The 13,985-nt window shown below is 37.3% G+C and overlaps 1 protein-coding gene across 1 annotated transcript; it reads left to right on the top strand.

The window, feature by feature from the left end:
- Positions 1–2,845: 2,845 nt before the first annotated feature.
- On the top strand, positions 2,846–12,490 carry LOC134854649 (filamin-B-like). The gene is made up of 6 exons (XM_063870997.1): positions 2,846–2,946; positions 3,430–3,606; positions 6,087–6,258; positions 6,726–6,874; positions 7,661–7,755; positions 12,104–12,490. Exons 1-6 carry the CDS (start codon positions 2,859–2,861, stop codon positions 12,311–12,313), a joined length of 891 nt encoding a protein of 296 aa, XP_063727067.1. The 5' UTR covers positions 2,846–2,858; the 3' UTR covers positions 12,314–12,490.
- The last annotated feature ends 1,495 nt before the right edge of the window (positions 12,491–13,985 follow it).

The following is a 13,985-nucleotide window of genomic DNA, read 5'->3' as shown; positions in this document are numbered from 1 at the left end:
TTCCGACTTTCAAAAAACACGGAATATTTATGCTCGGTGTGGCTTTTCTATTTAGTCAGTTTTCGGCGATCCAATGAAAGATTTTAACAAAAATTTTATGTAAATCAATACAGCGTCAATTTGTTTATTTCAGGGCTCAAAAGTGAGCAGTTCCGGTTTTTCTCATTTTTTCTACACAGGAAAAAACAATTTGCTTTTCACAGTGGATAACGGAGATGTCAAGTTAGTATAGCTCTCATTTTTTCCGCGCTTCGAAAAAATATACATTAAGTTTACCAATATTGAGTCGAAATGCAATAGATTGTTTTTTCTAGCTTTATTTTTGCTATGTAAATTTAATTTCTTTCTAGCTTGCATTTTGCCAAATAACTACAAATAGAATCGAATCATAGCTTTTTTGGTTCCTTTTTCGAAGAAAGTGATTGGATAAAATAGCTAGGGAGTATTTGACTCATCTGATTTTTCTCACCCAAATTTAATATGAGCACTCTATTCTCAGAACTCTAGGTTTGTTTTGCAGTAGCTGATTTACGGCGGGTGAAGAGTTGGGCGCCTGCCTCCCTCAATGACTGACCCCCTGACCTTTTAAAGGGTCGGCTCTTTGGCAATATTTGTGACGACATTCATTTTAGGTCGACCCTATTTTTTCCATACACTAAATTAGAGGTTGGAACGCGCGCCAAAAAATGCGGATTTTTGATGAACACTTTCCAAAAATGTCTTAAACACGTTTTTCAAATTCACTGCGGGGCAGTATGAAATTAGGATCATTATAGTGATTCGCGAGAGCTCGGAAAATCAATTTGATTGACCTAAACAAAACGTTTCCCTCCCCTGGAGAACGTTCTAGATCCAGCGCTGCGGATACGCATCAAAACTCTTCAAGTATGTGGGTTTGTTTAAAAATCATTCGCTTTGACTGAAAAGAGGCGTTTCTCTGATCGTAATAAGTTATCGAGATGTTGTCTCTTTTTTCTTGTCTCTCTGGAAAAAAAACCTCAAAAAACGAGTCTCAGTGTCATTTAAAATTGGTTTGAAGTTTTTCCACGTCTTCAGATTTCAATAAAACCCTTGATCAGAGGCTGACTTGTATATTTTGTTCGAGCTCCAACCTTTTTTCAGCTTTTGTAACCAGGGGCAAATAGCTGCAAAAGGCTAACCCTTTGCATGGCAAACTTGCAACCCCCCCCCCAAAGAATCCCCTCTTGATTTACCAGCACTCGCTATTGAATTTTTTGCCTGATTCAGCATTTCAGCATTATATCTTTTTAGAACAAAAATGTAGCCGAAAACTGCCAAAATGATTTCATTTTTTTTGTTAATTTTTCCATTTCTTTTCCTAAATCAAAGTGGTCGAAATTATGAGAGCACTATTTGCACAACAACTAGTCCGTGCTTCTATACTGCTCAAAATGAAGATCCAAATCAGATTGAAATTGTGTACTTTTTCACATTCCCTGGAAGCAACAAATTACTTCTCAAAAATTATCGACAAACCCATTTAAGAAAAGTGGAAAGAAATCAACTATAATGTTTTTTTTTGCTCTAAATTGTCTCTTGATTCCCATGCTCCACTCAGACAACAAAATGAAACAAGGATAGCCGGTTACTGTGCAAACAGCAAAGAATGTTCTGACCATAGTCTTAGAAAAAATACAAACGTTGTTTTCAAATTAGGTCGTTTTTTCTGCCTGGTGTGATGAAAATACTGAACGCAAAAATAGATATAAGACACATGCGACAGTCATCGTAAAAAAAGAAAAAAAAGTTGAAAACAAGCAACCAACTTTAGTTTGAAACGCAGAAAAGTAACCAATGAATTTTCTGCTGAACGAAGAACAGAGAGTGAAAAAAGTCGAAAACTGAAAGATCGAAAAAAAGTTCACAATTGTTCAGGCGCCATTTTAAAGTTGACTTTTTAATGTTTTCATTTTGCGTATTTTATGACATTGAATAATTCTGCTTTTAAATACCAAAACTTATGGCAGTTCGTTATTCTTTGTTGACTTGTAATTTTCGATAATTACGGTTAATTTACGTATGAATTGAAATGTTGTCAATCGGCCAGCTACCCGAAACCGATCTGCCTCAGAACCGAAACGAGGCAGAATTAAAACACTTTGTGCGCGTTGAAATTTTCATCTCACCAGTCAGTGATAATGGAATTTCCTTGTCTTTATTTATAAAAGTGAAAAAAAAATCGATTATAATTGATTTTTAGTGCTGGTTTTTAATGCTTTATTTAATAATAGCAATATAATCCGTTTTTAATTGATTCTAATCGATTACTTTTCACTTTTTAGACACTGACAATAAAGCTAAAATTTAATCAAGTTTCTTCCAATAAAAATCCAGTGCCGGAACTCATAAGTCCTTAAAATTTATCAAATTGACCGAACTAAAAAACAAATTAAAATGCGATTAATTTGCTTTCCCAATGAAGCGAGTTGATACAAAAATCTTCGTTAGCTTATCTGTCAACTTCTTTTGGGGCGGAATCTGAACTTGCTTGCTTGTACAATATAGTTCTGCCAACGGCCGAAATGTATGAATCGATTTGAACACTTCTTGTCGAATTTACTTATTTTAAGAAGATTCAAGTCTTGTATCATCAAAGGAAAAACAACATGTGAGCAAATTCAGCTCTTTGCTGAGAAGACAGTGTTGTTCCTCTAATAAAGAAAGATATTCGATTATAGTCAGGCCCTGAGCAGCTAATTGTTTTCTCAAGAGCGTGCACGAGTCAAGGTGGGCCTCGAACCACAAACCTTGGGGTTACAAGCAAACGGTAGCTATTTAACTATTTAACGCAAATTATTACGAATGTTTTCCCGTGTTTAGGTGAGCCGGAGGTGAGAATGAGTGGACTACATGGAGACGTGAAAGTGGAAGTGTCCAAAAAGAGTGACACTATTTATCATGCGACCTACAATCCATACATGCAAGGCAAGCAAAAAAATCATTTATTTAATAGCCCCACCCCCTCTGAATTTTTCTGAAATTCAAATTACGAAAGCTAAATAAAATGTCTTTCGATGTGCTTAATTGCAATAAAACGTGTTAACGTGAACAAGTGAATAAAATTTTACAAGAATTCTTTCATGCGAATGACTGTTTTAACATTTTTTAAATAACTTTATATTATTTTACGAGGGTTGGCAAACTGAAAAAGAACCCCATAAAAAACCATCAACTACGATTAATGTCTTTTAGTTTATACAAAATATCATAAGTTGTTTGATTCCGCCGAGAAATCAAAGCATGGCGTTCACAAAGTAAAACTGAGAGCTCAAGATGATTAAACGCATGGTCTTTGTCTTCAAAACCCCTCATCATTAGTAACCACCTTTTGATGATACATTGAAGTTGTTTAAATCATAACAATTTTTATTATATAGCGTGTTATATTAGTATGTTAACCAACTCCAGGCATGTACTTGATGCACGTGACGTATGCAGACAGACAGGTGCCTGGATCCCCGTTCAAGGTCATAGTCCAGCCCAGTGTGAACTCTCAGTCGGTGGAGGCATTTGGACCTGGACTGAAGGAGGGGGTGATTGGCCGGCCGATCAAGTTCGGAGTGGACACCAGGGCCGCCAGACCAGGTAACGACAAATCTAAACTCTTTCATGAATTTTTGGCGCGAAAACCTGGAGGCAGGCTGAATGCCCGAAAAATTATGCCAGCCAATCAAAACTCAGTTTTCTTGCTAGAGGAAAAGTGGGCTCTTTTCCACTCCTCTTCTTAAATGGACTTTTGATTATCTAAACTCTAAAAAAACACATCAAAGTGAACAAATCAACGGATTTGGAAAAAAAATTTGTGCGTGATTTATTATATAGACACTGTTTGACAATTTCGTAAAGCAATTTTACGAGAGGGAATAGAAAAGAGCCCGAAAGTTCTGTATCTTACACCCCAATTAAGATAACGAATTCATAGATTCAAATGTAAAAAAGCCTACTCGTTAATCAGGGCGGAGCCCTGAATGTTCCGACTGCACTCTAAGGTCAAAAACAAGTTTTGGATAAATAATGGATAAAAATCCAAACAAAAAGTGTTTCGTGTTGTTTTTTGTCATTTTCTTTTCCCCCAACAAGCTGTGTAAAGTACAAGGGAATATATTTAGCGTCTGGTATTGTAATAATAAAACCAAACGAGACGGCTTGTATCAGAATGAAACCCTGAATGTTGCGATTGCCCCATGTTGCGAATGTTGCGATTGCCCCCCCCCTCCCCCACGCCATATAAAGTACAAAGTGATCGATTTCGCTCCTTGTAACAAATCACATACAGCAAATAAATTTTCTTCAACCAATTTGGAACGATTTCTAAGACGAATTCAAACTCAGCTTACGCGTTAAAAGCGCGAAATGTGGTGCATATACAAAGCAGTCCCATACAAAACAGTCCAGTACAAAATAGTCCAAAAAATCATGAAATTAAGGAAAAAAACAGTCCAAATACAAAATAGTCCGGTTTAAGGTCGCCGGTGGGCGCGCTGCGCGTGCGTCGCAGCTTCGCGGCGATAACCGGCTCTAAATTTCGTTTTAAATCCTACCCTTTGTTGACAAGCTCGCAACACGTTGGCGTGACTGCGGCGGTCACTATTTTGTTATTTATGTTTGTTGAACAAAGGAAAATTCTCGGCCTACCGGCTTGTTAAAACAATTATTACTTGGGACTGTTTTTTGGTTCATTTTCGTACTTTTCCGGACTGTTTTGTATTGGAATGTTTTGTACAGACACGCAAAATATATTGCGCGTTAATTGTCCCAAGTTGGCTAAAATGGCTATTTTTAAACCCCCATAACTGTACGAAAAATGATCACAGTTGGAATATCTTTTCGAGTTTTTCGCTCAGGACAGCACTACCTTTTAAATGATATTTAAAAAGTCCGTCAAAAACGGCTAGTAAAAAATCGAAATTTGTGAGGAAAATATACCACCCCGAGCACAAATATTCCGTTACCTTCGTTACGAAAATCAGAACAAAGACTTTCTTCAATTCATTTTGGAACGCATGAACCCTTCACTTACATGTGGTTTACAAACGCAGTATGCTGCGCGTTTATTATCCCAAAATGGCAAAACAACAATTTGCAAGACTCCATAACCTTACAAAATCAATTACCCACACGTGAATTTTTTCTTCTTGCGCTCTACATAATAATATACTTCAGATTTTATACAAAACTTCCGTCAAAAGTTTTAAGCGAAAAGTCGAAAACTGACTAAATATAAAGCCACCCGAGCCTAAATAGCCCGCAATTTCTTCAAAGTTCGTATCCAGAATGCCAATTTTGCCATGGTCTGAATTTTTTTATGTGCTTTACTATGAAGTTGAAATGTTAAGCGCGAGTTTTTAAGCTCGGAATAATCCCGCTCAAAAACTGTTAACACTTAACGCTTGATATTGGCGCTCCATAATTCATTGTCAATTCGAGACCAGTTGAAGTGCAGTCGAAACATTTCTGTCAAGGTTCTGTCCTGAGATGCGAGAGGTCGTGTAATTATGGCATGTGATGAGAATATATATAAAGAAGTGATACAGGCCAAAATTTTTACGATTTGCCGCTCTACCGTCAGGGGGGTTTAGGGGGTAATTTTGCATGGTTGATCTGTTTTTGTTTTAATCTTTTGTTTCCAGATGAATCATCTTTCTTCAATTCTACTAGATAAAAACGTTGACAAAATAGGCGGAGTTCAAAGACCAAATACTTTCTGTTTTACGTGGAATCCTCAATACAGAGTGGAATTCACAAGCACACGTTTCAACACAAACACGCCTATTAGAATACTTGAATAAGTTTATTGTTCCGACTTTCAAAAAACACGGAATATTTATGCTCGGTGTGGCTTTTCTATTTAGTCAGTTTTCGGCGATCCAATGAAAGATTTTAACAAAAATTTTATGTAAATCAATACAGCGTCAATTTGTTTATTTCAGGGCTCAAAAGTGAGCAGTTCCGTTTTTTCTCATTTTTTCTACACAGGCCTGTTTTTTCAAGTTGTTTTTCACGAAGTTCCGTTTTTTCATTTTTTTATGCAGTACTCTATTGTCAAGTGGAAATTTTCATTTCAGGTCTGCTCACTTTCGACTGTCGTGGTCCGCGGGGCACCCAGGCGACAGTGGACGTGATCGACAATCTGGACGGCACCTACTCGATGAACATAATGCCCAAGGAGGCGGGCAAACACGGACTGGAGATAAAATACGACTCGGAACACATACACAACAGTCCCTACTTAGTCCGGTTATTATACACACTCACTCAGGTCCATGATAACACACCCCCCCCCCCCCTCTTTGAAAACAGGGACCTCCTTAACTATTCCCCCCCCTCGCTTTTGGTACCTAGTAACGAATTGCCAAGCATATATTGAACGGTTAAGTACGCGGATCTACAATTTTTTCGAAGGGGGGAGGCGGATTTTCAAAAAGTTTTCAAAATTTTCTGCAACTTCTGCAACCGCAGCCCCCCGGGAAGGGAGCATAAAGCATTAGCAGTGAAACTAAAACTTGGCTTTTTAGAAGCAATTTTGATTATTTTCTGTTATACGGTCCAAACTTACCAAATTTGTGATTTAGGTGTGGTTTCGAATGAAACTCCATATTTTATTTCGCTGAATTTAATTTAACCAATCAGAATAGCGCATTATGATCCAATTTTCTTGAAATATTAACGGGACCTTTCGGCTGATGAGAACAGAAGTGTTTTAGGATCTCGGGCGCCCCTGACCCCACAAAGTGTCGTATCTATGGACCAGGGCTGGAGCACGGGGTGCTGTCTTCGTTCAGGGGGGACTTCGTGTGTGACACCAAAGGAGCAGGGGCGGGTCAGCTCAAGGTCAGAGTTCACGGGCCAAAAGGTAAATGACATGAGAAAAAAATCAGCTACTTTTTTAGGGTCTCTTTCTTTGATTCATTACCCTCCACACCCAGACTCCACAACTAACAGTTGCTGTTATAGAACGACAGAATTAACAATTTTCAAGGAACTTCACGGCCTAAAAGTACATTGCTCATTTTTTGGATGCAGATCTACCTAAAAATACCCCCCTTTTAGTGTCTACTAAAGATTTGCCAGCCCAGTATATTAGCACACTAGAGCGTTTTATTTACGCTTCAATTTTTGTTGCTTTCTAGAAAAAGGGTGGGAGGGGTAATTGTTAAGTAGATCTTTGGTTGCTTATAAAAGTTTAGTGTATCGTAACTGCTTCTGAGAATCTGATGAACTATAAATTTGAACAGTTGTGGGAATTTTGCTGAGACAGAACCTAACGGAATAAAAATGAGCTGCCACAACAGATCTCTTACAAGTCTAGAGAGGCTGCACTTCTAAGTATTTGTGCACCAACAAAATTGCATTGTTGTTCCGACTTTCAACAAAAGTAAAGAAATTTTTGTGCTCGAGAGAGGGGGGGGGGGATTTTTATTTAGAAACTTTTAACAAGAAACTTCGAAACTTCTTAGATATTTTGATTGGTAGTTTATTTGAAGCTAGTTTGTAACCTATTCCAAAAAAAAACTGAAAATAATTCTTTTTTTTCGGTAAGGTGTATATTTTTTCAAATTATGTGTGGTAGTAACTTTCCGTGCTAATTCCACAAGCCAAACACTCTTTGTTTATTTTTTCCATTTTTTTGTGCCATCAGGTGGGTTCAAAGTGGACATGCACAGAGACACTTCGAAAGACAGGACCATAGTGGTACGCTACAACCCTACAGAGCCAGGCGACTACAAAGTGGAGGCAAGTATCAATTATAACAGACCACATAATAACTATAAGAACAGGACCATAGTGGTACGCTAAAACCCCACAGAGCCAGGCGACTACAAAGTGGAGGAAAATATCAATTATAACAGACCACATAATAACTATAAGAACAAAACCATAGTGGTACGCTACAACCCCACAGAGCCAGGCGACTACAAAGTGGAGGCAAATAACAATTATAACAGACCACATAATAACTATAAGAACAAAACCATAGTGGTACGCTAGAACCCCACAGAGCCAGGCGACTACAAAGTGGAGGCAAGTATCAATTATAACAGACCACATAATAACTATAAGAACAGGACCATAGTGGTACGCTAGAACCCCACAGAGCCAGGCGACTACAAAGTGGAGGCAAATAACAATTATAACAGACCACATAATAGCTATAAGAACAGGACCATAGTGGTACACTACAACCCCACAGAGCCAGGCGACTACAAAATGGAGGCAAATATCAATTATAACAGACCACATAGTTTTTATAAGAACAGGACCATAGTGGTACGCTACAACCCCACAGAGTCAGGCGGCTACAAAATGGAGGCAAGTATCAATTATAACAGACCACATAATACCTATAAGAACAGGACCATAGTGGTACGCTACAAACCCACAGAGCCAGGCGACTACAAAATGGAGGCAAATATCAGTTATAACAGACCACATAAAAACTATCAGAACAGGACCATTGTGGTACGCTACAACCCCACAGAGCCAGGCGACTACAAAGTGGAGGCAAGTATCAATTATAACAGACCACACACTAACTATAAGAACAGGACCATAGTGGTACGCTACAACCCCACAGAGCCAGACAACTACAAAATGGAGGCAAATATCAATTTTAACAGACCACATGATAACTATAAGAACAGGACCATAGTGGTACGCTACAACCCCACAGAGTCAGGCGACTACAAAATGGAGGCAAACATCAATTATAACAGACCACATAATAACTAAAAGAACAGGACCATAGTGGTACGCTAGAACCCCACAGAGCCAGGCGACAACAAAATGGTGGCAAATAACAATTATAACAGACCACATAATAACTAAAAGAAAAGGAGCATAATGGTACGCTACAACCCCAGAGAGAAAAGCGACTACAAAGTGGAGGCAAGTATCAATTATAACAGACCACATAATAACTAAAAGAACAGGACCATAGTGGTACGCTACAACCCCACAGAACCAGGCGACTACAAAAGGAGGCAAGTATCAATTATAACAGACCACATAATAACTATAAGAACAGGACCATAGTGGTACGCTACAACCCCACAGAGCCAGGCGACTACAAAATGGAGGCAAATATCAATTATAACAGACCACATAATAACTATAAGAACAGGACCATAGTGGTACGCTACAAACCCACAGAGTCAGGCGACTACAAAATGGAGGCAATTATCAATTATCACAGACCACATAATAACTATACGAACAGGACCATAGTGGTACGCTACAACCTCAACGAGCCAGGCGAGTATAAAGTGGAGGCAAGTATCAATTATAACAAGATCACACAGGGGCGTGGTCGGGAATTTTTCTAAAGGGGAGGGCGGTTTTTCGAAACATTTCGAAAATGTTATGGAACTTTTTTTAGGTCGATCAATTTGATTTTGCAAGCTCTCCGAAAACACTACAAGGACCATTTTGTCAAAAACTTTCTGCTCTGCAGGCAATTTGTTCAAAAAACAGGCCAACTTTCTGACCAAAAAATTGCATTTTTTTGGCGCGCGCTTCCCCTCAAATTTTTTATTGGCCCCAAAGGCACCTTTAGTAAAATTTTGAGGTTGGTCAGCCAAGAATGGATGTCGTAATATTATACGAAAGGTGGGACATTTTGGAAAATTTGGCAACCAGAATTCAGGGGGGAATCGAGCCTCACATCTACACCCCTCGGCACAATACTGAGACCACGTTGTCCTACAATTTAATACCAGATAATTTAACACCGTACAATTTAACACCTGGTAGTTTCACTAGTAAAAATAAGGCTGTATGAATTTTTTATCTTAACTCTTATCACACCAAAGTTATTCCAGCAATTAACGCACGCCCCATTATGAAAAACTTGGTTTAATTTATTTATATATGCTAAAAAGGAGCTTCCTAAATTACTTACGACTCTTATCGACAAGTTCGTATTTTTTTTCTAAATTTTTTGCTAAATCATTATGATCACTATAAATATCTACTTGTGCTAATTCGTAATATTTTCTTGACGTAAAATTTCTGACGTTAAATTCTGATAGTCACTTTATACTTTACTGAACTTATAAACAAACGCAAACACAATAAACACATTATGACTGAGCCTTCTTTCGAATTCTTAGTTTCATCTAAAAACAACCCAATTCTTCTAGCGTCCGGCCACGAATTTTTTTCAAGCAAAAAAGTAAGTTCACCAAAATTTGGATTTGCTCAAAATATCAAACACATAAAAGGTCAACCAACTGCAACTGCCATTAGAGAAAAAAAAAACGAATTAATCAGGACGCATGGAGAGCATAACCATGACACTTTAGCGGGAAAATTGGTTGTTCGAAATGTCATAAGGTATTTAAAAGATCTCTACGAGAGATTTACCCCGACTGTCGCAGTTGCCAGTGCGGTTTTGCCAGTTACAAACAATTTGGCTACTCAATTTGCCCTCCCAACTAAAGAAAAAATTATCCAAACGGCTGCGCGCACATGTAAAAATGCAAGCAGCTAGATGTAAAAATGTTGCCCACCCCCGTTGCGCCAAATTTCAAGATCCCTGAAAAAGTTTTTCAATATGACAATGGATCAAATGATCACGAGTGAATCATTTTGTGCGGCGACCCCAGAATGCTGAGAGTTCTGGAGAAATCATCTTGCTGGTTAGCCAATGGAACTTCTAAAAATTACTCAAAAAATGTTCTATCTGCTATATTCAATTCATGTTAGTGTATCTGGCGTTGCGCCAGCTTGCATTTACGCTTTTCTTCTTAACAAAACCGAAAAAACGTACTATCGCTTTTTGCAGGCTATAATTGATTTATCACCCAACTGCCGGCCTGAAAATTTTTGTTAGCTTCCGAGCAAACTGCTCTTCATTCCGTCCAAAAAGCATTCCCCTAAGCACATTTATCGAAATGGTTTTTAAATATCGAAGTTAAATTGCTAAGGCAACAAAAAGTAGAGAGTGAAACTGCATGTTGTTAAGTTGTTTAGAGTTAAAAAGGGGGAACCTGAGACCACATAATATCTGATAGAAATTGTTATAAAAACCATATTGAATTTGACGCTTTACAATAAATACTTTGAGATCCTTTTCGTATACCAAAAACCTTCGATTTTTTCAAAACAATTTTAACATTGTCCCACGAGCAGGAGCGGATTTAGGGGGGCGGGTAGGGCGGACGCCCTTCTCTCAGGGATTTGATCCCCTGCCTACCCAAAGGGTCCCCCTTTGTACTGTTTTTAGATATCCATATTTGGTGACGTACCCTTGAATTTTTCTAAGTGCGCCTGTGGCGCCAATATTTCTTTGCGGGGGGAGCGCGCGCCAAAAAACTTTCAAAATTATGATTCAAAACTTTCAAAAAATTTTCAAGATTTTTTTTTCAAAATTTTCAAAAAGTGCCCCAAAAAATTGACCTGTTTTTTCAAAAAATTGCCTGCGGCGCTCAAAATTTGGTCAAAACAGCGTCTTTTAGTGCTTTACGAAAGCTCGGAAAATCAATTTGGTCGACCTAAAAAAAGGTCGTCAAAATTTTCGAAAACTTTTGTAAATCCGCCCCCCCCCCTTTCGAAAAAATCCTAGATCCGCCCCTGCCCATGAGTATCAAAATTTGCATGCTAATTAGACGAATTAAGCTATGTTGAACGTGTTCAGAATTCTTACTTTACTTTTGAAAAGCATTCGTTACACCGTAAAGATGATGCTGATGTGAGGTTGTGGGCAAGCTATAATTTGACTCCAGGTTCCATCGTACAATTATCAGCTAAAAAAGTCGTGAATTTTTACGGATTTCCGGACAAATTTGCAGAACTCGATGTTAATTCATGAAACGTATCTACAATTGTAGAAAATATATCGCTAGCGCAATTAAAACTCATAAAAAAGCTAAACCCAAAAAAACCTTGAGTCGCAAAAAAGAGGTTCGCTCTCAGCAAAATAAATCAGTAGAGAATGTGGGGAAATAAGTTGAACATACTATGCTTAGACAGACTAGATACCTTTTCATAGATCCTCTGCGAATCGCTGAAACCGTTCTAGATTAGTTTATTTAAATCTATCAAACATTTGACTTTGTATAATTTGTGTTATGTTTATTTCCAGGTGTGGTGGGCGGACGTTGAGATCCCTCAGAGTCCGTTTGAAGTCAAGATATTCCAGGACGTGCAGGAGCTGGAAGAGTTTCTGCTGGAGAATCCCCAAGAAAGAAACAAGTACCCACCAGTGAACGGAAGTGTCAGCAGCACTCAGAGTTTCTCTCTTCTCAACGGCTCCTCTCTCGACTCGGAAAAATACTGGAAGGCCGATGTTTAAAACCTTCGGGCGTTTATTTCATAACCATAAAGTGTCATTATTACATTATCATAAAGTGTCTTTATTACATAATCATAAAGTGTCATTTTTACATAATCATGAAGTGTCATTGTGACATAATCAAGTTTACATAATCACATGTGGAGATTTTTGCTATTTTATCTGCTATTTCGATGGTTAAATTCATTTTTCATAGTTTTTTCAAACAATTATAAGACTTCTGAGAGTAAATCATTTCAATTACTTTGAATGAAAATCCAGTTGACCCTTACGAATAAAAACAACCCGAGTTGACCAAAACTTCTGGTCACACAATTTCATACAATTCCCTACGTACAGAAAATTGTATGAAATCTCTATGATAAGCATTTTTTGTTGATTTTTTGTTTCTAAATTTAGTTTCGAAATTTTGGGTTGTGTTTGTAACCGAACACAATTGACAAAGACGTTGGTTAACTCAAAGCACCAAAGGTTGGACGGACTCGCATTTAAAGTGCATAGAAAACGACCTGAATTGTCTTAGAGCTGTCTTTCACAAATGGTATAAGGAAAGTACCAAACTTTTAAAACTGGTAAAATTTTTCAACAATGATTATTTTTTAAAAATTTGAATTTTAAACTATCAGACATTGATCAAGAGATACATAAACACGCCATATAAAAAAGAGTTTTCAGCGTTTTGAAAAAAAAAAACAATAAAACGAAAAGAAAAAAGTCACATTATCGTATCCAAGACTACGTTATGCACACAAAAAAATTTAAATTTTACATGCAAAAATTTTTTTTGGAAAAAGTTTGTTTGCGTACAAAATTCGATTTGCGGTTGAAAAAAAAACAAAATAAATTTTTGGGGCAAACTCAAAATTTTTTGTGTCGCTATCAAAAAAATGCCAGCCATACAATTTCCAATTGTTGGAATTGTATGATAAGCATTTTTTTCAAAAAACGAAAACCCCGGTTTTTTATCACCAGTCTGTTTTATTAGAATCAAACAACCGCAGAAACTAACTTATGTCTTTTTTGAACTATTTTTCGAAATTGTATGAAAATTGAGTGACAAGCATTTTTCCACACACTTGATGTACGGAATTGTATGATAAGCTTTTTCGGTGTATGGAGGTCAACCCGGGAATATGACAACGGTATGATTAGTAAACTTCCCAAAAGAGCATCGACTTGTCATCATTTGGCTGAACAAAAACATTTGTAGAAGAGGATAGGCGGTTGCTGTGGAATTAGCACAGAATTTTCCGACCATATTCATAAAAAAGTAGATTTTTTTTAATTTTCGAATTAGTTTTCTTTTTAGTGGGCAGTGTGATTCGAGATTTATACTATCGCGTAGAGAATTAATGACTTAAGCTTGATCGTTTTGTTTTCAATAAATGAATACCAAACAAAAAAAATGAATGAAAAACATTTTTTTTGAAAATCTTCCTTGTCAAATCAACGCTAAAAAAATCCAATAATTTTTTTTCAAACGTAAAATCAAGTTTTGTGAGCCTACATTATTGTAAAAATAGTTCCTTCTATATAATGAACGTTGAAATACAAATAAAAAATTTTAAACCAGTTTTTCTCTCAAGAGAAAAAAAAGACAATTTTTTTGAAAGTCATTCAAACCACGACTGAAAGGGCTTGAATATGTTATACCACTCAAATCTCTCCAATA

Source organism: Symsagittifera roscoffensis, chromosome 9, assembly GCF_963678635.1.
Source record: "Symsagittifera roscoffensis chromosome 9, txSymRosc1.1, whole genome shotgun sequence".
Taxonomy (NCBI): Eukaryota; Metazoa; Xenacoelomorpha; order Acoela; family Convolutidae; genus Symsagittifera; species Symsagittifera roscoffensis.
Note: the sequence above shows the minus strand (reverse complement) of the source record. Positions and strands in the feature narration are given on the sequence as shown.